Source organism: Tamandua tetradactyla, chromosome 5 (genome assembly GCF_023851605.1).
Source record: "Tamandua tetradactyla isolate mTamTet1 chromosome 5, mTamTet1.pri, whole genome shotgun sequence".
In the NCBI taxonomy this organism is placed as follows: domain Eukaryota; kingdom Metazoa; phylum Chordata; class Mammalia; order Pilosa; family Myrmecophagidae; genus Tamandua; species Tamandua tetradactyla.
This window is the reverse complement of record NC_135331.1, coordinates 41,997,606-42,022,648: the sequence shown is the minus strand read 5'-3', so window position 1 is coordinate 42,022,648 and position 25,043 is coordinate 41,997,606. Positions and strand designations below refer to the sequence as shown.

Below are 25,043 nucleotides of genomic sequence, written 5' to 3'. Positions count from 1 at the left end.
TTTCTTTACTCTGTGTTTCTTGGACTGAATCATTTAAATTGACATGTCTTCATATTCACTGATTCTTAATTCTCCCTGCTTAAATTGGCTGTTGAGCTCCACTAGTGAATTTTTTCATTTCAGTTATTATACTTTTCAACTCCAGAATTTCTATTTGAGTTTTTCTTTTCTTTTTAATTGTATAATATAACATATATACAAAGCAAAGAAAGAATAAAGCAGTTTTCAAAGTGCTCTATTTGGTTCTTTTTTGTAATTTCTGTATCTGTATTGATAAACTCTTTTTAGTGAGTCATCTTTTTCCTACTTTCTTTTAGTTTTTAGACATGATTTTCTTTAGGTCTTTAGGTCTTTGAAAAAAGTTTATTTGAAGTATTTGTCTAGTAAGTCCAACAACTGAGCTTCTTTAGAAACAATTTCTACTGTTTGCTATGTTTTCCCTGTGTATGGGTGATTCTTTTTTGATTTTTTGCATATCTGATCATTTTTGGACATTTTTAAATGGCATAATCTTGCAGCCCTGGAAATCATATTCTCCTTCCCTGAGGGTTGTTTGTTGTGTTGCTATTTGTTTTAATCGAGTTTTTAGTGCTTTTCTGAACTAGTTCTGTAAAATATTTTCTTTGTTATATGTGGCTGTTGAAGTCTCTATTTGGTTAGCTTAGTGGTCACCTAATGATTAGACAGATTTCTTTAAATTCCTGAAACCAGCAAATCTCCCAATTTTTGACAAGAGGCTCTATGTGTATGCTGGGACCCTTCAACACTTAACCTGGGCATTTGACAACTCTGCGTTTTCCTTTACCTTCTGCTTGCTAAGACCCTCAAGTTCAGCCAGAGGTGAGAGCTTGTGGATTTTCAGGTCTTACTTGAGCATGCATACAGACCTGGGCATGTGTATATCCATATGCCTTTTGTACGGCTTTCAAGAGTCCCAGGAATACATCAGAACTCTTAAAAGCTTCCAGTGAAATTTCATTCTCCAGCATTTTTATTTTATATTTGTTTATTCTGTTGTTTGCTCCAAATGTTATCTACTGCTCTGGCAGCCATGAAACCAAAACACTTGCCTTTATTGTTTTTGACAGACAAATCCCAAGGAAAAGGTTTCTTGCGCTGGGCCAGTGCAGAGGTCAAAAACAGTGCAGAGGTCAAAAACCCCCTTACAGGTGGGGTCTTCTAGGTCTAATAATGACAGTTCTCTGAGAATGAGACTTTGAAAGAGTTCTAGCTCTATGGTTGTCCCTCTGGTGGCTGTAAGTCTACACTGAGGATGTCAGTGTGGTGCTATTTTTAAAGGCTACCATATAGCTGGAGACTGGGGGATGAGGCTAGAACATGTTGTAATGCCGCAGAGCTTTACTGTTCTTACTTATAATCAGCCACGTTTCTTGAATAAACACTCCCTGGGTTGCTGCAAGCGTTTTGTTAGTTTTCAGAGTTATGAGAAAGTTTATTTTGGCATTTTTCGCCTTTCCCCCCCTTTTATGGAGGAGAATATTCTGGAGGTCCTTATTCTGCTATTTTCAGTAGTCACTCTCAGATAATTTGTAATCAGCTGAAATCAGAGAACGACATGAATTGGAGTCTGGATATATTTTTCTTATTCCAGTACTATTCTGCTTTATAATTAGTCCCCTTTTCAAGTTTAGGAACTGTACTGCCAAGTTTAAATCCCAGCTCTGCCACCTATTAGTTTTGTAACCTTAGACAAATTAGTTAGCTTTTCTGTGCTTTAAGTTTCTTCATCTGTGAAACGGAAATAATTATAATACCTACCCAGGAGGGTTGTGAAATTTAACAGGTTAGTCCATGTAATGTACATAGTAAGAAAAATGTCTGGCACATAGTAAGCATTCAATAAAGGTTAGCTGTTGTTTTTCAGAAGTTATGATACTGAAAATTTTAGATAATATGATTCCAGCTTTGATTTTACTGTACCTTTTAGATATCCAAGATTTGTTGATTTTCCAATGATTGTAATTAGAAAAGCACTATAAAAGTCACACAATATGTTCTTAATTTCTATAGTTTGCATCCATGAAAATACTTTTCTTTTATGCAGTATTTAATGTAAGTATTTAAGCTATAAAAAATAAATAGAAATCTCAGATAAAGTATGATGAAATAAGCTGTACTTTCTGTTCCTTTTTTTATTAGGTTAATAATAACGAAATGGTTGCCCTACAACGAGAGCCTAATAATCCTTATGATAAGAATGCAATTAAAGTAAACAATGTGAATGGAAATCAGGTTGGCCATTTAAAGAAAGATCTTGCAGCTGCTTTGGCCCATATCATGGACAACAAATTGGCACAAGTTGAAGGGTAATGTACAGAGTTTAGCTTTAATAATTGTGAGTTTTAGTTATATTTAACTTATTAGGGATCCTTAGAGTCTGTTATAGGTAATCTGATAACTTTTATCGTGATAACTTCTTTATGTGTTTAGTAGCCATCAAACAGCTATATTCTCATTTTAATCATCTTTATCCTTCTATTTAATAGTTATCATGGAGAAAAGTAGACTTTGATTTGAATATTAGGAAGTCCACTCCACTTGTCTGAGCCTTTTGGCACAGAGGTTTGGGAATTTGGAATTGTTTGTTTAAATTCGTGTTAACTGGCAGCCTGTGGTCAGATGTAGATAGTTTCATTTTGTTTGCATGGTGTTTTAAAATTTTCATTCATTTTAAATATTCAGATTATTAGCATATTTCACATTTTACTCACATTAGTTTTTCCCATAAATGTAAAAGGTTTTTACAAAATTTTCCATTGACTAATTAAAGAGCTGGCAATTTTAGACTTTCATTCCACATAAAATTATTTGACTAGAGCTGAGTAGCAGCCGTTCCTTTAGATAGGCTATATTCTTTTCAATTCCTACCATCTCTTAGTTTGTCTTTTTTTTTAAGCCTCCAGTCTCTCAGTTACCTTTACTCTTTAGGCATTTGTATTTGTGAACTTAATTTAAGTAACTGGAATGTTTAGGATATGAAAAGTTGGGTTTGGAAGATAAAAGAAACACTCAGCTATGTTTCACTTTAGTTCATTTTTCTTTGCAGTTCAAATATTTAAGATACTGAGGATAAACTTTTAAATTCTGGATCAGAAATGGTTCTTGCAAAATGTTCCTTGTTCTCCCAGTAGAAGGGGGAATACTCATTGGCTCTGTTAATAAAAAACTGCTACCTTCTTAATTAAACGTGCTATTTCACCTAGTTTATAGTCTTAGTTACAGATTAGTCATGTATTTTAAAACTACTTAGCCCATCTTCCCATTTTCTAAAACTACTGTTTTGCTCTGATTGTCGTGACTTCTATTCCCTTTCCTTTCTCTCTTTTTAAATCTGCTTAGCATAGTTCCTTTTTATTTTACTGTGGCACACTTAGAATATTTAACAGTTTCTTAACAGGATTGAAAGTGGTATTTCTAATTTCCCACTCTTCCCCTCCTGAATATACTAGGGTTGTTCCTTTTGGTGCAAACAATGCTTTTACCATGCCTCTGCATATGACTTTTTGGGGAAAAGAAGAAAATAGAAAAGCGGTTTTAGATCAGTTGAAGAAACATGGATTTAAATTGGGTCCTGCACCAAAAAGTAAGTTTAGGTTTAATTTACTCTTATTTTGATACTGTAAGAAACAAGGATTATAAAACTTGTGTTTTCTTAAGTAACAACTTCTTTTGGGCCAAATTAATTTATATTAATGGCACCGAGTTACAATTTTTTAGAGATGTTTTAAGAAAATCGTTGACTTTTTAAAAAATTGCTATGGATTCACAAGAACTTGTAAAAAGAAAAAAGAGAGATCCTATGTATACTTATGAAATCCCTGAATTTTAAACATTTTCTTTGATAAATTATGGACAAGACTCTCCCTATAGAAATGAGAATGGATTATTTATTTGGCAAGAGTTTGCTCAGTTCCATGGAATAATAATAATGTGCTTTCTGAATAATTTAAAATTTAGCTTTTTAAAAAAAAACCCTTAAATATATTAAGGAAATTTTTAGTATGGTTTATTATGCTGATTTTAAAAACATTTCTTAAAAAGATGAAATCCTGTTTCAGTTAGTGATTTTTTTATTTTCATTTTGTAAATTATAGCTTTAGGATTCAGTTTGGAGAGTAGTTGGGTCTCTGGAAGAGCTGGACCAAGCTATAGTATGCCAGTTCATGCTGCAGTACAAATGACAACTGAACAGGTGTGCCCCTCTTTTACTTTGTTATCTAAAAGTGAATTTTAAGTGTTGAAAGTTGATATTAAGAAGAATAAGATAAATATGTATGTGCTAGTATTTATGATCTTTAGATATATCATGTTATAGTTAAAAATGTTGTAGAATACATATTAGTTTTCAAATATTTATGTAAAAGGAAAGTGATTAGGAAAATCCGAACACACGCTATAACTGACATAAACACACACATGAATGTATATGAAGGGATGTTTTTTATTTAAAATTTTTCAGTGTCCAGATACGAATTAAAAAAAATTGAACCTTGAAACTTAGTCCACCTGCCAGTAAGTTTGCAGATGCAGGTGATGAAAAAATTAACTCCAAATATTTAGCTTTGCTCTATAGTTTTTATTTTGTCTAATTTGTAATTCAGGATACTGTTAGGCTGAGTTGGAAATTGAGGGTTTGCATTTGTTTGGAATAGAAATGTACATAAAATAAATTAATGCACATCAATCTTCAAAAAATTTTAGTGTCTTTACCTACCAGTGTTAGCCTTTTTATCTTCTAAAGTGTAATTATCACATTTTGCCTGCTCATAATTAGATAGGTTTAAGGCTTTTTGTCTGGTGGAAAGACCCTTAGATATCTCTGCTAACTTTTTAGACTTGGTCTTATTTCTTCTAGGCTGCTACTATATATTCATGTAGTAATTTATAATTTACAAACTAACTGTGACACATCGATGTTTCTCTGTAGTAGAACTAGATCAGTTTAAAGAACCAATTAAATTATTGTAAAATTGAAATGTCCTCATAGTAAGTTCCTTATTGCAATAGTGAATAGGATATCATTGACTTGAAAAAGAATCAAGTGCATCTGGTAGAATATGACAAAGTGGTTTGAATACAACTAATAGAATCACAGAATTTTCATTGACAGGAGGAATCTTAATGTAAATTACTAGTTCATCCCTTTTATTTTACAGGAATAAGATAACAAGGACACAAAAGTTAAGTGTCTTACTTAAAATTATTCATGGGTTGAATTTGACAGAGCTGTGAGTGAAATTTGGGACTTAAAGATCTCAGTTCTGTATTCTTTTGACCTTCATGCAGTTGCCTCTTAACACCTAAAGCACCTATTTATTGTACCTTCAATGAGCAGTGTATTATCTCAAAGAAAAGTTCATTTATTTTATGTGCTTTTTGATATTTGACTTTAAATTATTGCAATCCCTGAAATAACTGTGATTCTTTTAATTAGTTTACTATTTCTTGTTGCTGTTTATTGTAGCTTAAAACAGAATTTGACAAACTGTTTGAAGATTTGAAAGAAGATGATAAAACTCATGAAATGGAACCAGCTGAGGTATTGGGCCAATATTATTTTCAATTTTAAACTGTATTTGAAATTTAAAGGTATGCTTTTAATCTGTATATTTTTCTATGATAAGATGAATTGTTTTTTAGGTTTTGCAGGTGAAAAAAGAAAAGGATTTTTTTTGTTTGTTTATGGCATTCCTTTTTTATTTACAGGGTATTGAAACACCATTGCTTCCACATCAAAAACAAGCTCTAGCTTGGATGGTTTCACGGGAAAACAGCAAAGAACTTCCACCATTCTGGGAACAGCGAAGTGATTTGTACTATAACACAATAACGAATTTTTCTGAGAAGGACCGACCAGAAAATGTCCATGGAGGAATTTTAGCTGATGATATGGGTTTGGTAATTGTTTCTTTTTTCTTGAGCCAATAATAATTTTATACATACACATGTATTAGCATACTTAGTATATAAGCATAGAAATGATTTTTTTGTTGTTGTTTATAAGTACGGTATTGTTAAATCTAAATCATTTTGAAGTGGAGGTAGGAATATATTGATGCCAGTTTGGGACTGGAATTTACTTTAATTAGAATGCAGTTTTTCTTGAGATTTTCACTTAAAATAATGCTGAGCAGTCTTTTGTTTGGTTAAGGTACAGTTAAAATAATCAGGTAACAGTTATGTAAATATGTCTTTGTCAGTTTTCTTTGCTCTTTCAAATTCACCGTAACCTCTTTCATGGACTATTTTAAAGTAAAGAGAGAATGATGTTGCATGAAATTGTGTTTATATTCTATCACAAATAGAAAAATCTTATATATGGAATATTAAGTGTTTCTATTATGATTTCTTACATTAGCAGTGTTTATATTTTTTGGTCTCAGAACCCGTTGAGGAGCTTTCAAAACAATTATGTTTTTGTTTTTGTAGGTTGTATCTGTCACTATGTATTGCCTTAAAAATTAAAACAAATTTTAAAGAAACTATTAGGTAATTTAAAAATAACCTTAAATTTTTTTTCCATGAAAACTATTACAAAATGGCAGACGTTTTGTGAAAAAGTAGCCTTGTTTTATATTTTTGCAAATTTCTGTGACGTCTGACTTAATAGAAGATAGCTGGACTCTTTTATCTTCGTCTTCATTCAGTTTGTTGTAATGTGTTATTTTGATTGAAGTATATGAAGGAAATTTGGCCTTACACAGATATGTAGTTGGAAAGAGAGGAGTATTTTACTTTCTTGACAAAGTTGTTTGATGTGCAAAAGTGTTTAATTTTGAGGAGTTCCCATTTCTTTCTTTCTTTCTTCAGTGCTCTTGCTTTAGGTGTAAGGTCTAGGAAACCGCCTCCTAGTATAAAATTTATAAGATATTTCCCTGCATTTTCTTCTAACAGTTTTATGATCTTAGATCTAATGTTTAGGTCGTTGATCCATTTCGAGTTAATTTTTGTATAGGATGTGAGATATGGATCCTCTTTCATTCTTTTGCATATGACTATCCAGTTCTCTAGGCACCATTATTGAAGAGACTGTTCTGTCCCGGGTGAGTTGGTTTGACTACCTTATCAAAGATCAATTGCCCATAGATGAGAGGGTCTATATCTGAGCACTCTATTCGATTCCATTGGTCGATATATCTATCTTTATGCCAGTCCCATGCTGTTTTGACCGCTGTAGCTTCATGATATGCCTAAAGTCAAGTAGCATGAGACCTCCGACTTCATTTTTTTTTAACTCAGGATACTTTTAGCTATTTGCGGCACCCTGCCCTTCCAGATAAATTTGGTTATTGGTTTTTCTATTTCTGAAAAGGAAGTTATTAGGGTTTTAATTTGTATTGCTCTGCATCTGTAAATCAATTTAGGTAGAATTGACATCTTAACTATATTTAGTCTTCCAATTTATGAAAATGGTATGCCCTTCCATCTTTTAGGTCTTCTGTGATTTAACAATTTCTTGTAGTTTTCTTTGTGTAGATCTTTGTCTCTTTAGTTAAATTTATTCCTAAATATTTTATTCTTTTTTTTTTTTTTACATGGGCAGGCACCGGAAATTGAATCCGGGTCCTCAGGCAGGGCAGGCAAGCAGTCTTACCTGCTGAGCCGCGTGGCCCACCCAAATGTTTTATTCTTTTGGTTGCAATTGTAGATGGAATTTTTTCTTAATTTTCCCCTCAGAGTGTTCGTTACTAGTGTATAGAAACTCTACAGATTTTTGAGTGTTGATCTTGTAACCTGCCACTTTGCTGTACTCATTTATTAGCTCTAGTAATTTTGCTGCAGATTTTTGGGGTTTTTTGACGTATAGTATCATATCGTCTGCAAACAGAGTTTTACTTCTTCCTTTCCAATTTTGATACCTTGTATTTCTTTTTCTTGTCTAATTGCTCTGGCTAGAACTTCCAACACAATGTTGAATAACAGTGGTGATAGTGGACATCCTTGTCTTGTTCCTGATCTTGGGAAAGTTTTCAGTTTTTCCCCATTGAGGATGATGTTAGCTGTGGGTTTTTCATATGTTCCCTTTATCATTTTGAGGAAGTTCTCTTCTATTCCTATCCCTTGAAGTGTTTTCAACAGGAAAGGATGTTGAATTTTGTCAGATGTCTTTTCTGCATCAATCGAGATGATCATGTGGTTTTTCTGCTTTGGTTTGTTGATATCGTGTATTATATTAACTGATTTTCTTATGTTGAATCATCCTTGTATACCTGGGATGAATCCTACTTGGTCATGGTGTATAATTCTTTTAATGTTACTGGATTCGATTTGCTAGAATTTTGTTGAGGATTTGGGAGGAGTATTTTAATAGCCTCTTTAGACAGTTAAAGATACTCTTTGATACTATATCAGCATTCAACAAGTAATAGTTTATTGATGGTTAATAGTAATGTAGAACTTAAAATCATACCAGTGGACATTCTGTATGCTGTCCCATTAAATGCCATTGGTGTATCTTGTACTTTGAATATTTTACCCATGCATGAGTTTGTAACATCTGGCATTGCTCATTTTGAAAATATTGTTTCACTGACTTATGCAGATCTGCCAGTTATTAAAGATCTGTTGATGCTTTTCATTATATATTATTAAAAATTCACATTCATTAAGATTAACACTGATTTTATTAGAGAGATATTTACATTTTGGGAAGATGCAATGTTACACGATGTTGGATATAAGTTTTCCAGCACTCTAATTTTTGCTTGGACGCTACCAGTTTATTGTTGGTTAAAAGTATTATCAGTTGTTTTCTTTGAAGGTGACAGTCTCACTTTGTTCAGTTTTAAGAAAATATCTGCCTGACACAGTTATGTATAACAACCACAGTCGGTCATTCTTTCAAGTGAAAATGGTATTGCTTGAAGACAGTGGTAGTTGAGTTTACACTTCAGACTCACTGGTGATTTTTTCCTGACAGCCTTCATATTTTGATAAGCAGCAAGGGAAGTGCTTTCTTTATGTGTCCTTTCCATTTTGTTGCACAGAACATTTAAAAGATGTTGAATGTAAGGGTGAAGATTTACTAACATTTATGTGTACTGCTTCATCAAGTACATTAAGTGAAACTGGCATTTTTTTCTTTTAAAATCTTTTTTTCTTACTGTGAGTGTGTGGTGGTTGAGACAACCATGAGAACTAAGTAAAGTTTTGTGCCAACTGCTTTGCTGAGGCACCAGCAGTTTTACACACCATTGTTTTCTTTAGCATTAGTACAAATGTCAACATAAATATGATCTTATTTAGTTTTTTTTTAATGAAAATAGTTTTCATGTTACACATCCGTGAATGTGTTCTGGGAACCCCTCCTGGATAATTATACTACTTTAAAATTATCAGAGCTCTATTTATATTGCAAATTCAGGTAAGGAAAATATTGAAAAATACTTGCTTCCATTTAAGAAAAATAGATAAGAACTATTGTATCCTTTACACCATTTTGAAAAGTTATGGTAAAGAAAAAGAAGTTATGACTTTAAGTCTTGGTATTACCTTTAAATCAGATTTAGTAAAATGAGTATCTCATGCATACTAGAATTAACTAATTATTTAAAGTTAGTTTAGAATTTCATGGCAAGTAGTTGTAAATAGTTTCATGTTAAAATGCATAGGTCAAGGTTTAATGTAGACTCTTAGAGCAGCAGTATTTCAATAAAGTGACATTTCTGAGAGATACTCAAGAGTATTGTATAGAACAGGGCATTTAATAATTCTTAGTAATGGGAGGATAAAACATTTCCTTACTTAATCAAGTAAATACCCATTTTCATTAATGTATTATTTAACATATAAATGAAATAATGAGTATACTTCTGTGGACTGAAATGCTATTCAGTATTTGATAACTTGATTTTAAAATTGCTTTTGGAATGGTATCTGGTCAACTGGGTTTCAGAATCTAACCATTTGTCTTTTTAAACATTTTAAAGGGCAAAACTCTCACAGCTATTGCGGTAATTCTTACCAACTTCCATGATGGGAAACCTCTTCCTGTTGAAAGAATTAAAAAGAGTCAACTGAAGAAGGTAAAGTATTAGTAAGTGCTTTTCTTTGAAGCTTCTAGTTTGTTGTGATAGTTTTCAGTTTTGTTTTTAAAAAATCGTTGCCAATGTGCCTAATTTTACAGAAATGTTGTGAATGTGCTGATTAGTGAAAGTTGGTACCAGCTTCCTGAGGGTAATTTGGTGATCTGTGTCCAGAGCCTTAAAATTGTTCATAATCTTTTGACCCAGGAATGCCATTCTAGTAAAGAAGTGATGAGAAATGCATTTTTCCCCAAAGATAGAAGTAAAGGATTTTTTTCCTTGACAGTATTTTAAAGGAAGAAAGTTTGAAACTTCCCTTGATAAGGGAACAGTTACATTATGGTATAGTCATAAATTTAATATTATATGTAACTGAAAAAATCCTCTGTTTTTTTTTAAGAATACTCACTTTCATAATGCTTGTTAGTAAAAATGAAAAAGCTGGTTGTAATCTTTTGAATGGAATTTTGTAAATATATGTTTATGTGTCTGAGTATACGTGAACAGATTATATATACCATAATGTTAATAGTGCTAAATGACTCCTAGTGTATATATAGATACCACATTTTATTTATCCATTCATCAGTTGATGGGCTCACGGGTTGCTTCCATCTTTTGGTAATTGTGTTATGCTACTATGAACATTGTATGTTAATGTCTTCTCAAGTCCCAGCTTTCAGTTCTTTTGAGTATGTACCTAGTAGCAGAATTGCTGGATCATATGGCAGTTCTTTTCTTAGCTTCCTGAGGAACTGCCAAACTGTCTTCCACAGCAGCAGCACCATTTTATATTCCTACCAGCAGTGAATGAAGATTCCTATTTCTTCACATTGTCTCTTGTAGGCATAAAATGATAACCTCATTGTAATTTTGATTTGCATTTCCCTAATAGCCAGTGATGTTGAGCATCTTTTCATGTGCTTTTTAGCCATCCACAAGATCTTTTTTAAAAATTTTTTTTGTTTTATAGAATGATATATATACAAAGCAAAGAAATAAAAAAGCAATAGTTTTCAAATTATTCTTCAACAACAGGGCAAATCTCAGAATTTGTCATGGGCTATCATACGATCCTCTCATATTTTTCCTTCTAGCTGCTCCAGAATATAGGAGGCTAGAGGGCTTAAATACTTTATCATCACAATCAACTTTTTTTTCCTTCTTTTTTTTTTGTGAGCAATAGTATATAAATAAAAAAGCTATACATTTCCAAGCACAGCACCACAATTAGTTGTAGAACATATTTCAGAGTTTGACGTGGGTTATGATTTCACAATTTCTGGTCTTTATTTCTGGGTGCTCTAAAATACTGGAGATTAAAAGAGGTTATCAGTTTAATGATTCAGCGTTCATATTCATTTGTTAAATCCTTTCTTCTATGTATAATTCCACCGTCACCCCTTTGATCTTTCCATACCTCTCTATGGGGTTGTTTGGTTTTTGGCAAATCTAAATTTTTGCTGTCAGAAAGGTCTGTCACTAATATGGGGTAGGGAGATGGAACAATCTGATGTTCTGGAGAGGCTGGGCTAAGTTTCAGGGACCCATCTGGAGGCTGTAGGTTTCTGGAAAGTTATTCTAGTGCCTGGAACCTTTGTGGAATCTTACATATTGCCCTAAGTGTTTTTTAGGATTGGCTGGAATGGTCCTGGTTGGGGGTTGGCAGGTTATGATAGGTAGCAAGGTCTACCTGAAGCTTGCATAAGAGCAACCTCCAGAGTGGCCTCTCAACTCTATTTGAACTCTTTCTGCCACTGATACTTTATTAACTACACTTCTTTTCCCCCTTTTGGTCAGGATATAATTGCTGATCCCACAGTACCAGGTCTGGATTCATCCCTGGGAGTCCTCTCCCACGTCGTTAGGGAGTCTTTCACCCCTGGAGGTCATGTCCATGTATGGGGAGGACAATGATTTCACTTGCAGAGTTGGGCTTAGAGAGCCTGAGGTCAATTTGAGCAACAACAGAGGTCCTCCAGAAGTAACTCTTAGGCATGCCAATAGGTAGTCTAAGCTTCTTCGCTACCTACATAAGCTTCACAAGAGTAAGCCTCATGATCAAGGGCATGGCCTATTGATTTGGGTATCCCTAAAGTTTGACACAGTATTGCGGGATTCCCTGATGGTAAGGCTTAATAGTTCCATATTCTATCTCCCCTCCCTCAGGGACTGTGCCAATACTTTTTGATCATCTGCTTAATACACTTTAGGATGTTTCCAGGCATTACAATAATATATAAAGAATTAAAGGACCTCTTTCTTATTCTGTGCTTCCTGTGCTTCAGTTGTTCAAGTGAGCTATACAGACAAGTTGAATTAGATTATGCACTACAGAAAATTTCACTTCCAGATCAAATAAACCTTTCCTCCATTGGTCTCAAAGAGTATGAGACCATTATTAAGTCTCATGCTTAATAATGATAATAATAATAACCATTATTAATGTCTAAAATATTAAGACACTGTCTTCCTTGCCCCTGTGTTCTGAAGTACTTTAACCCTAACCTGTTCAGCATCATCCTTATCTCTAAATATCAGGTTATATATATATGAAACAGCATCTCAAAATCCAGAAATAATAATCACCACTCCGAACTTAATGTGTCTGCTCTAAGAGCTTACAATCTAGGACTCTGTTTTCTTTTCTTTTTTTTTTTTTGTTAAAATAGTTTAATTTTAATTCAGTTTTAATTACAATCATTCTACAAAAAAATTTTAAATCCAGTTGGTGTAATCAATGATTCCTAACAAACATTTATGGAGGAAATCACATCTAACATGACATGAATTACTATTGGCAATGAAAAGAATAAGACAGAGAACACACTTTCTAAAATGTTCATGAGCTCAGCCTAATTCTGATGTCAAAATCTGACAAGGATATTAGAAGAATAGAAAATCAGGGGGTAGCGTTACATACATATATAGAAAAAATAATGAAATGATTACACCAACTGGAAAATATATAGAAATGATAGAAATATATAGAAAATGATAGAAAAATATAGAAATGATTACACCAACTGGACTCTGTTTTCTTATAAGCATTTTTAAAAAAAATTTTATTAATAAAACCAGTTAACATACAATATGAATATTCTTTTTTTTCCTCAAATAGTTATATATTCATCATCATGATCATTTCTTATAACATTTGCATCAATTCAGAAAAAGAAATAAAAAGAAAACAAAAAAATTCATACATCCTTACCCCTCCCTTTCATTGATCACTAGCATTTGAATCTACTAAATTTAACATTTGTTCCCCCTATTATTTATTTATTTTTAATCCGTATGTTTTACTCATCTGTCCATAAGGTAGATAAAAGAAGCATCAGACACAAGGTTTTCACAATCACACAGTCACATTGCGAAAGCTATGTCTTTATACAATCATCTTCAAGAAACATGACTACTGGAACACAGCTCTACATTTTCAGGCAGTTCCCTCCAGCCTCTCTGTTATGCCTTAACTAAAAAGGTGTTAATCTATTTAATGTGTAAGGATAACCTCCAGGATAACCTCTCAACTTTGTTTGAAATCTCTCAGCCATTGACACTTTATTTTGTCTCATTTTTCTCTTCCCCCTTTCAGTTGAGAAGGTTTTCTCAATCCCTTGGTGCTCAGTCCCAGCTCATTCTAGGATTTCTGTCCCACATTGCCAGGAAGGTCCACACCCTGGGACTCATGTCTTATGTAGAAGGGGGGAGGGCAGTGAGTTTGCTTGTCGTGTTGGCTGAAGAGAGAGGCTACATCTGAGCAACAAAAGACGTTCTCTTGGGGGGGGTGGTTATAAGCATTTTTTAAAGGTGACCACACTATTGTTATTTTTTTTTTCTTTGTGGCTTGTCTCACCAAATGTCCCACATGTTCATTCATACCTCAAGACATTGTTCCTTTTTGTAGCAGCCCTTCGTTCATAAGTATATACCATCGTTCACCAATCTCCTTCTCTGTCAGTGCATCCTTTAGCCACCTGCATTCATCAGACATCATGTAGATGGCCAAAGTCCACAGTCTATTAACATTCTCAATTTTAGATAATTTAATTGTTCCCAAGAGACAGAAAACCAATAAACACCCTCACCAAATAGGAAATCTAAACCTCCTCTTAACTCTTATTCCTCACCCCATTATTTACCACTGCTGTTGCTGTGGTAGTGCTGATGGTTTCCTTTTGAATATAGCTCATAGGATGTGATAGCAGTTTTCCCCTTGTACCCTGGACTTAATCACTCTTTATAGGAGAATCATATCTTCGAAATAGTTCTTATGAGAACTCGTTCATAGTTCTAGTGTGAGTCAGTGGGACATATAGTTCTATATAACCCCTTTCAATCTTGTTCCTCTTCAATATGGTAATATTACTTCTAGACCCAGTAGAGAATCACCTTAGCTCCTATCTATTTTCTTACATTGGACTTCAACCTCACTAGCTAATGGTTCACCCATCTCTAGCTTCTATGTATATCTAAGTCCCCTAGATTCTGTATTATAAGCTTCTGATTTTACTTTTGTGCTGGTCATAAAAGTGGGATCATACAGTCCTTTTGTGTCTGCCTAATTTCACTCAGCATTATGTCCTCAAGGCTCACCCATCTTGGCATGTGCTTCAGGATGTCATTTTGTCTTCTGCAAAATATTCCATTGTGTGTATGTGTCTGTCTGTCTGTCTGTCTGTCTGTCTATCTATCTATCTATCTATCTATCTATCTATCTATCTATCTATCTATATACACACCACACTTTGTTGATTCACTCTTCTATTGATGGACATTTGGTTTGTTTCCATCTTTTGTCAATTGTGAATAATGCTACCATGAACATCGGTATGCAGATGCCTGTTTGTGTCATTGCTTTCAGTTCTTCTGGATATATACCAAGTAGTGTTATTGCTGGGTCATAGGGCCGCTCGATATTTAGTTTCCTAAGGAACTGCCAAACAGTCTTCCATAGTGGCTGCACCATTGTACATTCCCACATAAGTGTACATGAGTGTCCCAACATTTGTCTCACCAACATTTATAGTTTCCTGATTATTTAATAGCAGCCATTTTTATAGGTGTGAGGTGGTATCTCATTGTAGTCTTGATCTACATTTCCCTTACAGCCAGTGAAAATGAGCATCTCTTCATGTACTTTTGAGCCATCTGTATTTGCTCTTCAGAAGAATGCCTATTCATATCTTTAGCTCATTTTAAAATTGGATTGTTCTTTTGTTGTTGAGTTATATGATTTCTTTGTATATACAGGAAATCAATCCTTTGTCTGATATGTGATTTCCAAGTATTTTCTCCCGTCGAGTTGGCTGCTTCTTCACCTTTTTGACAAAGTCTTTTGAGGTGCAGAAGCATTTGATTTTGAGGAGTTCCCATTTATGTATTTTTTCTTTTGTTGCTTGTGCTTTGGATGTAAAGTTTAGGAAGTTACCTCCTATTACTAAGTCTTGAAGATGTTTCCCTACATTTTCTTCTGGGAGCTTTATGGTGCTGCTCCTTATATTTAGGTGTTTGATCCACTTTGAGTTAATTTTTGTGTAGTGTGTAAGATGCGGGTCCTCTTTCATTCTCTTGGCTATTGATATCCAGTTCTTCCATGCCCAATTATTGAAAATACTATTTTGTCCCAGTTCAGAGGATTTGGGAGCCTTATCAAAAATCAGTTGACCATAGATTTGGTGGTCAGTTTCTATACTCTTGATTTGATTCCATTGGACAGTGCTTTTGTCTTTGTGTCAGTACCATGCCGTTTTGACCACTGTGGCTTTATAATAGGCTTTAAAGTCAGGAAGTATTAATGGTTCCACTTCGTTCTTCTTTTTTAGGATGCTTTTAGCTATTCGGGGTTTCTTTGCCTTCCAGATGCATTTGATAGTTAGCTTTTCCAAATCTTCAAAATAGGTTGTTGGAATTTTGATTGGTACTGTGTTGAATCTGTAGATCAGTTTGGGAAGAATTGATATCTTAACTATGTTTAGCTTTCCTATCCATGAGCAAGGAATGTCTTTCCACCTATTTAGATCTCCTTTGATTTCTTTTAGCAATGTTATGTAGTTTTCTGTGTACAAGTCCTTTACATCACTAATTAAGTTCATTCCTGAGTATTTGATTCTTTTAGTTGCTATTTTGAATGGAATTTTCTCCTTAACTGACTCCTCAGCTAGCTCATTGCTTGTGTATAGAAATATTACTGATTTTTGCGTATTAATTTTATGTCCCCACCGGGTTGCTGAATTTGTTTATTATCTCAAGTAACTTTGCTGTAGACATCTCAGGATCTTCCAAGTTTAGTATCATAGCATCTGCAAGTAATGAGACTCTTATTCTTCCTTTCCAATTTGAATGCCTTTTATTTCTTTGTCCTGCCTGATTGCTCTAGCTAGAACATCTCGCACAATGTTGAATATTAGTCGTGACGGTGGGCATCCTTGTCTTGTGCCTGATCTTAGGGGGAAAGCTTTCAGTCTCTCTCCATTGAGTATGATGCTGGCTGTCATTTTTTTCCATATATTCCCTTTATCATATTGAGGTAAGTTACCTTTGATTCCTGTCTTTTGGGGGATTTTTATCAGAAAGGATTTTGAATTTTGTCAAATGCTTTTTCAGCATCAATCGAGATGATCATGTGATTTTTCCCTTTGGATTTGTTAATGTGCTGTATTACATTAATTGATTTTCTTGTGTTGAACTATCCTTGCATTCCTGGTATAAACCCCACTTGGTCATGGTGTATAATTCTTTTAATGTGGTGTTGGATTCTATTTGCTAATATTTTATTGAGAATTTTTGCATCTGTGTTCATTAGGGAGATTAGCCTATAGTTTTCCTCTCTTAGCGCATGTTTACCCAGTTTTGGTATTAAAATGATATTAGCTTCATAAAATGAGTTAGGTAGAGTTCCTTTTTCCTCAGTTTTTTGAAAAGTTTGAGCAGGATTAGTTTTAGTTCTTTCTGGAATGTTTGATAAAATTCCCCTGTGTAGCCATCTGACCCTGACCTTTTCTTTTTTTTTTTTTTTTTTAAAGAGAGAGGGAGGAAGGGAAGGAAAGACAGAGAGAAGGAAGGAAGGATGGAAGGAAGGAAGGGAGGAAGAAAGGGAAACATCTTTAAACATTTTCTTGTTTTATTATATTTTGTTTGTTTGTTTGTTTTTTACATGGGCTGGAGCCGGGAATCGAACCGAGGTCCTCCGGCATGGCAGGCAAGCACTCTTGCCCGCTGAGCCACCGCGGCCCGCCCCCTTGACCTTTTCTTTGTAGGAAGATTTTTGATGACTGATTGAATCTCTTCACTTGTGATTGGTTTGTTGAGATCTTCTATTTCTTCCTGAGTCAGTGCAGATTGTTCGTGTGTCTCCAGGAATTTGTCCATTTCATCTAAGTTGTCTAGGTTCTTGGTATGTAGTTGTTCATAGTATCCTCTTATGATTTCTTTTATATCTTCAGAATCAGTGGTAACGCACCCCTTCTCATTTCTGATTTTGTTTATTTGCATCCTCTCTCTTTTTTTCTTTGTCAGTCTTCCTAATGGCCCATCAATTTTATTGATTTTCTCAAAGAACCAACTTTGGTTTTATTGATTCTTTCTGTTGTTCTTTTATTCTCCCATTTGTTTATTTCTGCTTTAACCTTTGTTATTTCTCTTCTATTTGCTTTGGGCTTAGTTTGCTGTTCTTTCTCAAGTTCCTCCAGGTTTGCTATTAAGAACTCAATTTTTGCTCTTGTTTTTTTTAATATAGGCATTTAGGGCAATAAATTTCCCTCTCAGCACAGCCTTTGCCCCATCCCATAAGTTCTGATAAGTGGTGTTCTCATTTTCATTCATCTCCAGATAGCTACTGCTTTCTCTAGCAATTTCTTCTTTTACCCACTCGTTTTCTAAGACTGTGTTATTTAATCTCCATATGTTTGTGAATGTTCTCGTTCTTTGGTGGTTATTGAGATCCAGCTTCATCTCATTGTGAGCAGAGAACGTACTTTGAATAATTTCATTGTTTTTAAATTTATAAAGACCTGTTTTGTGCCCCAGCATATAGTCTATCCTGGAAAATGTTCCATGAGCACTAGAGAAGAATGTATAACCTTGTGCTTTGGGTTGCAATGAGTCTGTTAGGTCTAATTCATTTATCAAGTTATTTAACTTCTCTGTTTCCTTGTTGGTCTTCTGTCTGGTTGTTCTATCTATAGTCTCCTACTATTATTGTTGAAACATCTGTCACTCCTTCAGTTTTGCCAATGTCTCTCTCATGTACTTTGGAGCTCCTTGATTGGGAGCATAAACATTTATGATTATTATATCTTCCTGGTGAATTGACGCTTTGGTTAGTATATAGTGTCCTTCTTTGTTTCTTATGATGTCTTTACATTTTAAGGTCTATTTAGTCTGAAACTTTCTTTTGGTTACAACTTGCATGGAAAATCTTTTTCTGTTCTTTCAATCTATTTGTACCCTCATGTCTAAGATGAGTCTCTTGTAAGCAGCATAAAGCTGGATTATGTTTCTTTATCCATTCTCCCAATCTGTATCTTTTAAATGGTAAGTTTAGTCTGTTAACATTCAGAGTAATTACTGAAAAGGCATTTTTTTATTCCACCATCTTCTCTTTTTTATTTTATTTTTTAGATCTGTATATTCTTTTCCCTCTTTCTCTTTGAATTCTTTAAATTAGCCTTACTGCTACTCTTCAATTCTGTGCCCTCCTCCAGACCTCCCTTTCCTGTCTTGTTTGTTTGTTTGTTTTGCATGGGTAAGCACTAGAAATTGAACCTGGGTCTCCAGCATGGCAGGTGAGAACTCTGCCTCCTGAGCCTCCATGGCCAGCCCTCTCTTGTCTTTTTCTTTCAGCAGGCAGAACTCCTTTTAGTATTTCTTGTGGGACTGGTCTTTTGTTGACAGATTCTTTCAGGACTCTTTGTCTGTGAAAACTTTAATCTCTCCCTTAATTTTGAAGGCCAGTTTGGCTGGGTACAGAATTCTTGGCTGGAAGTCTTTCTCTTTCAGGATCTTGAATATGTCATACCACTGCCTTCTCAACTCCAGAGTGCTAGTTGAGTAGTCTGAACTCAGTCTTATTTGATTTCCCTTGTATGTAGTAGATTGTTCTTCTCTTGCCGCTTTCAGGATTTTCTGCTTCTCTTCAACATTTGACAGACTGATTAGTATGTGCCTTCAGGAAGACATATTTGAATTTATTCTGTTTGGAGTTCTTTGGACTTCTTTGACTTGTATATTTATGTCTTTTATGAGGGTTGTAAAGTTTTCCCCCTTAATATCCTCAGCTATTTTTCCTAGCCCTTTACTCCGCTCTTCTACTTCTGGGACACGAATGATTCTTACATTTGTGCGCTTTGTTTTGTCTCTCATTTCCCCCAGTTCATATTCAGTTTTTTCCATCTTTTTTGCCATTTGCTGTTTTGAGTCTTCGAAGTCAATTATCCTGTCCTCTATATCACTTATTCTTTCTTCTGTCTCTTCAAATCTGGTGTTGTGTGCCTCTAGTATGTTTTTTATTTGGTCAACACAGCCTTTAATCTCTGATTTCTGCTATTTTTCTTTCAAATTCCTCTTTGTGCTCTTCTACTGTCTTCTTGATTTCCTTTATAGCATTTGCTATCCCAGTTATTTTATTAAGTAGATTTGTATGAACATCCTTGATTTGGTGTTCCAACATCTGTGTTCTGTCTGATGTTTTAATTTGGTCATTAGGCAGGGTTATATCTGTCTGAATTGTGATATGGTTAGTGATCTTCTGCTGTCTTTGTCGCATGTAAATATCTTGATTGATTTACTTTGGGAGTTGATTTCTTTCAGTAGTCTAAGGTTTGTGTTTGCAGGATGGTTGTACAGCAGGGAGCAGGGCATGGGGTGGAGCACTCAGTACAATAATTTGTTTCTGGGCAGGTATGGGCACAGGTTGGGGATGTTACACTGATGCTTGTGAATGTGGGCGCCCAGCAGCGAGGGAGGATGTAGCTGTGCTGGCAAAACAGTCTGGGCGGGAACGTAGCCCTGGTGTGCGCTAATCTAAGGCATGGGGCCTTTTGTGCGTTTGCTTAGAGCTGTGGCAGCTCTGATGAAATCAGAAAGAAAGATAGATGATAAAGACTGAGATGGTATAATCTAGGAATGCCTAGAGTGTATAATGATAGTGACTAAATATACAGATTTAAAAAATGTTTTTGCATGAGGAAGAATAAAGAAATGTCAATACTGAAAAAAACAAAGCTGAATGATGTGATTGGTGGCCCATGCACAAGTGTGGGCCTCAGAGTGCTGTAAACAGATGCCCTGAGCACAGGGAGGACGGGGTGAGGCTGTGGGACACTATGGGTGGGGGGTGGGAGTAGCCTAGGTATGGAGGTTAGTGCCCACAACCTTTATGTGCTGTTAACAGCCTGCAACCTTGTCACATATCAGTTGGTCATAGATATGAGGGTCTATTTCTGAGCTTTCAGTTTGATTCCATTGGTCAATACTTCTTATTGAACAATGCTGTTTGATCACTGCGGCTTTGTAATGTGCTTTACAGTCAAGAAGTTTGAGTCCTCCAGCATCATTCTTGTTTTCAAGCTGGTTTTGGTCCTTCACGTTTCCAAATTTTAGAATTGGCTTTTCCATTTCTTACTGCTGTATAATATTCCATTATATGTATATAGCACATTTTATTTATCCATTCATCTGTTGATGGGCACTTGGATTGCTTTTGTCTTTTAACAATTGTGAGTAGTGCTGCTATAACCATTGGTGTGAAAATACCTATTCATGTCATTTCTTTCAGCTCTTCTCAATATATACCAATTAGTGGTGTTGCCAGGTCGTGTGATACCTTGATGTTTAGTATTTTGAGAAACTGCCAAACTGTCTTCCATAATGGTTGTAACAGTACACGGTCCCACCAGCAGTGCATAAGTAGTTCAGTTTTTCCACTTCCTCGCCAACATTTTTAGTTTCCTGTTTGTTTAATGACAGTCATTCTTAACAGGTGTAGCATGATGATATCTCATTGTAGTTTTAATTTGAATTTCTCTTATAGCTAAAGAAGATGAGCAGCTCTTCATGTGCTTTTTAGCCATTTGTTTTTGCTCTTCAGAATAACAGAAAAATATATATTCATATCTTTTGCCCATTTTATAATTGGTTTGCTTATTCTTTTGTAGTTGAATTGTATAATTTCTTTATATTCCATGACATATAGTTTCTACATACTTTTTTTCCATTAAGTTAGCTGCCACTTCGCCATTTTGACTAAGTCCTTTGAGATACAGAAGCTTTTGATTCTGAGGAGTTCCCATTTATCTATTTTTTTCTTTTGTAGCTTGTGCTTTGGGTGTAAAGTTCAGGAAAATACCTCCTGGTACTAGGTATTGAAGATGATTTTCTTCTAGGAGTTTTATAATACTGGCTCTTATATTTAGATCTTTAATCCATTTTGAGTTAATTTTTGTATAAGGTGTTAGACATGGGCCCTCTTTCATTCTTTTTGCTACTGATATCCAGTTTTCCCATACCATTTATTGAAAAGACTATTCTGTCCCAATTCAGTAGATTTGGGATCCTTTTTGAAGATCAATTGACTGTAAATTTGGTGGTCAATCTCCACCCTCTTGACTGGTTCCATTGATCAACACTTCTGTCTTTGTGCCAATACCATGCTGCCTTATTATTTTTTTTTTTTTTTGGTTTTTTGCATGGGCAGGCACCAGGAATCGAACCCAGGTCTCCAGTATGGGAGGTGAGAACTCTGTCTGCTGAGCCATTGTGGCCCACCCAATAACATGCTGTTTTGACAGCTTAAGGCTTTGTAATAAGCTTTAATTAAAGTCAGGAAGTGTTAATTCTCCCACTTGTCTCTTCTTTTTTAGACTATCTTTAGCTGTTTGAGGTTTCTTTCCTTTCCAAATGAATTTGATAACTAGCTTTTCCAAGTCTTCAAAATAGGTTGTTGGAATTTTGACTGGTGTTGCACTGACTCTATGATCACTATAGGTAGGATTGACATTTTAACAACATTCAGTCTTATCCATGAGTAGGAAATATCTTTCCATCTGTTTTTAGATCTTCTTTAATCTCTTTAAGTGATATTTTGTAGTTTTCTGTGTATAGGTCCTTTACTTCCCTGGTTAAACATATTCCTAAATACTTAAATTTTTTTAGTACTGTTTTGAGTGGAATTTTTTTCCTTAATGTGCCTCCATATTTAAATCATTATTTGTATATAGAAGCATTGCTGATTTTACACATTTTTTTTGTATTCTGCCACTATACTAAATTTGTTTATTAACTCAGGTAGCTTATTTGTGTATTTCTTAGGATTTTCCAAGTATAGGATCATGTCATCTACAAATAATGAAAATTTTACTTCTTCCTTATCTTGTTGGGTGCCTTTTATTTTTTTCTCCTGCCTAGTCAGTCTAGCTCAACATCTAGTACAGTATTGAACAATAGTGGTAACATTGGGCATCCTTGTCTCATTTTTTATCTTAAGGGGAATGCTTTCAGTCTCTTACTGTTGATAATGAAACTGGCTAAGGGTTTTTCATATATGCCCTTTATGATGTTGGGGAAGTTTCCTACTATTCCTGTCATTTGTAGGAAAAGAATGCTGAATTTTGTTGAATTTTTTTTCAACATCAATCGATGTGATCATATTTTTCCCATTCAACTTATTAATATGCTATATTACATTAATGGATTTTCTTATGTTGAACCACCCTTGCATTCCTAATATGTCCCACTTGGTTATGAGATATAATTCTTCCAGTGTATCATTGGATTCATTTTGTTAGAATTTTATTGAGAATTTTTGCATGTATTTTCATTTGGAAAATTGGTCTGTAATTTTCCTTTCTTGTATCGTGCCTTTCTGGTTTTGGTATTAAAGTGATATTAACTTCATAAAATGAGTTAGGTAATGATCCTTTTTCCTCAGTTTTTTGAAAAAGTTTGAGCAGAATGGGTATTAGTTCTTTTTTGGAATGTTTGTTAAAATTCCCCTGTGAAGCCATCCAGCCCTGCACTTTTCTTTGTAAGAAAATTTTTAATCACTCATTGAATCTCTTCATTTGTTGTTGGTTTGTTAAGATTTTCTCTTTGTCCTTGAGACAGTGTTGGTAATTCATGTTTCTAGAAATGGGTCCATTTCATCTAAGTTGTCTAGTTTGTTGGTGTACAGTTCATAATCTTTCAGTTTTTTATTAGAATTCTTAGTTTTTAATTTATTTTATTTTTATTGACATCTTCACGTACATACAGTCCATACATGGTATACAGTCAGTGGCCCACAATATCATCACATATTTGTGTATTCATTGCAATGATCCTTTTACAATATTTGTGTCTCTCCAGAAAAAGAAATACAAAGAAGAAATAAAAAACTCACACAAACCAAACCCCTTACCCCTCCCTCTTATTGACTTCATTTCAAATTTCCCAATTTATTTTACCTTTGTCCCCCCTATTATTTATTTTTTTATCCATGTTTTTTTACTCATCTGTCCATGCCCTGGATAAAAGGAACATAAGACACAAAGTTTTCACAATCACACAGTTGCACAGTCACATTGTAAAAGCTGTAGTTTTTATCTCTAGTTTAAGTTTGATCCCTTTTCCAACTTTTTAAACAGTTCTTGTATGGGGTAGTGCTGACTTTTTATAGCTTCAGAGCACTCACTCTTGATTCTCAGGTGTCATATAAATACCTGAAGTTTCTGGGAACAACCAGGTTATATACAAACATCTCAGTTTCTCAGAATTTAGAAATAACAGTTATAACTTCTGAATTTATGACTGCTGTAAGAGCTTACAATCTAGGACCATTTACAGTAGGCCCCAATCTAATAACCTGTGCTCTTGACTGTAGTTCACTGAATTTTTATATCATAGTTCATATGAGTGAGACATGATATTTGTCTTTTTATTTCTGACGTTTCATTCAACATACAGTCCGTAAGGTCCATTCACCTAGTTGTATGCCTCACAACTTCATTTCTTCTTGCATCCTCTTGGTAGTCTTACACCACCATTCCCCTTTCCACTCATCAGTCGTTGTACCTTCACCATCCATTTTGAATCCTGAATACTGCCACTATAAACACCAGTGTGCTAATGTCCATTTGTATACCCACATTCAGTTCTTCCAGGTATGTACTGAGCAATGGGGTTGCAGGATCATATGACAACCCCACCCGTAGCCTCGTGTGAAACCACCACCCAAGGGGCTGTACTTCTCAGCTTCCCTACTAACATTGCATAGTTACATCTCTTTTCTGCATTTTATCTAAGACTTGTTTCTCTTTGTTCATTTATAAACAATTTTATTTGCACATCATACAATCCAACCTGAGTAAATAGACATGCCCTTAGGATTTTTGAAATTTCTTCAGAATGCATTGTAACGACTCCCTTCTCATTTATGTTTATTTGTACCCTTTTTCTTTCTTAGTTAGTCTAGCTCTTGTGGTCCATCAATTTTGCTGATTTTCTCAAAGAATCAACTTTTAGTTTTGTTGAGTCTTTGTTTTTTTTATATTCTTATTAATAAAACCGCATACAAAGACACAGGCATTCTTAACATAGAAAAATTCCATGCATTGGTATACAATCAGTGGCTTACAATATCATCACATAGTTGTGTATTCATCACCATGATCATTTTTTGAACATTTGCATCTCTCCAGAAAAAGAAGTGAAAAAAAGAAAAAACTCATACATACCATACCCCTCACCCCTCCCTTTCATTGACTACTAGTATTTCCATCTGCCCAATTTATTTTAACCTTTGTTCCCCCATTCTTTATTTTTTATCCATATTTTTTACTCATCTGTCCATACCCTAGTTAAAAGGAGCAATTAGACACAAGGTTTTCACAGTCACCACAGTTGCATTGCAAAAACTATATCATATAATCATCTTCAAGAAACAAGGCTTTTGGAGTACAGCTCTACAGTTAAGATACTTCCCTCCAGTCCCTCTAATACACCATAAACTAAAAAGGG

The 25,043-nt window shown here is 34.6% G+C and overlaps 1 protein-coding gene across 4 annotated transcripts in view; it reads left to right on the top strand.

Moving 5' to 3' along the window:
- HLTF (helicase like transcription factor) overlaps positions 1–25,043 on the top strand; it is a 76,437-nt gene that overhangs the window by 6,465 nt on the left and 44,929 nt on the right. For all 4 annotated transcript variants that reach the window (XM_077160744.1, XM_077160743.1, XM_077160742.1 and 1 more), the window contains exons 3-8: positions 2,161–2,327; positions 3,471–3,604; positions 4,116–4,213; positions 5,486–5,560; positions 5,728–5,919; positions 9,951–10,046. In XM_077160744.1, coding sequence (XP_077016859.1) covers positions 2,161–2,327; positions 3,471–3,604; positions 4,116–4,213; positions 5,486–5,560; positions 5,728–5,919; positions 9,951–10,046 — 762 coding nt within the window. The remainder of the gene's footprint in view (positions 1–2,160; positions 2,328–3,470; positions 3,605–4,115; positions 4,214–5,485; positions 5,561–5,727; positions 5,920–9,950; positions 10,047–25,043) is intronic.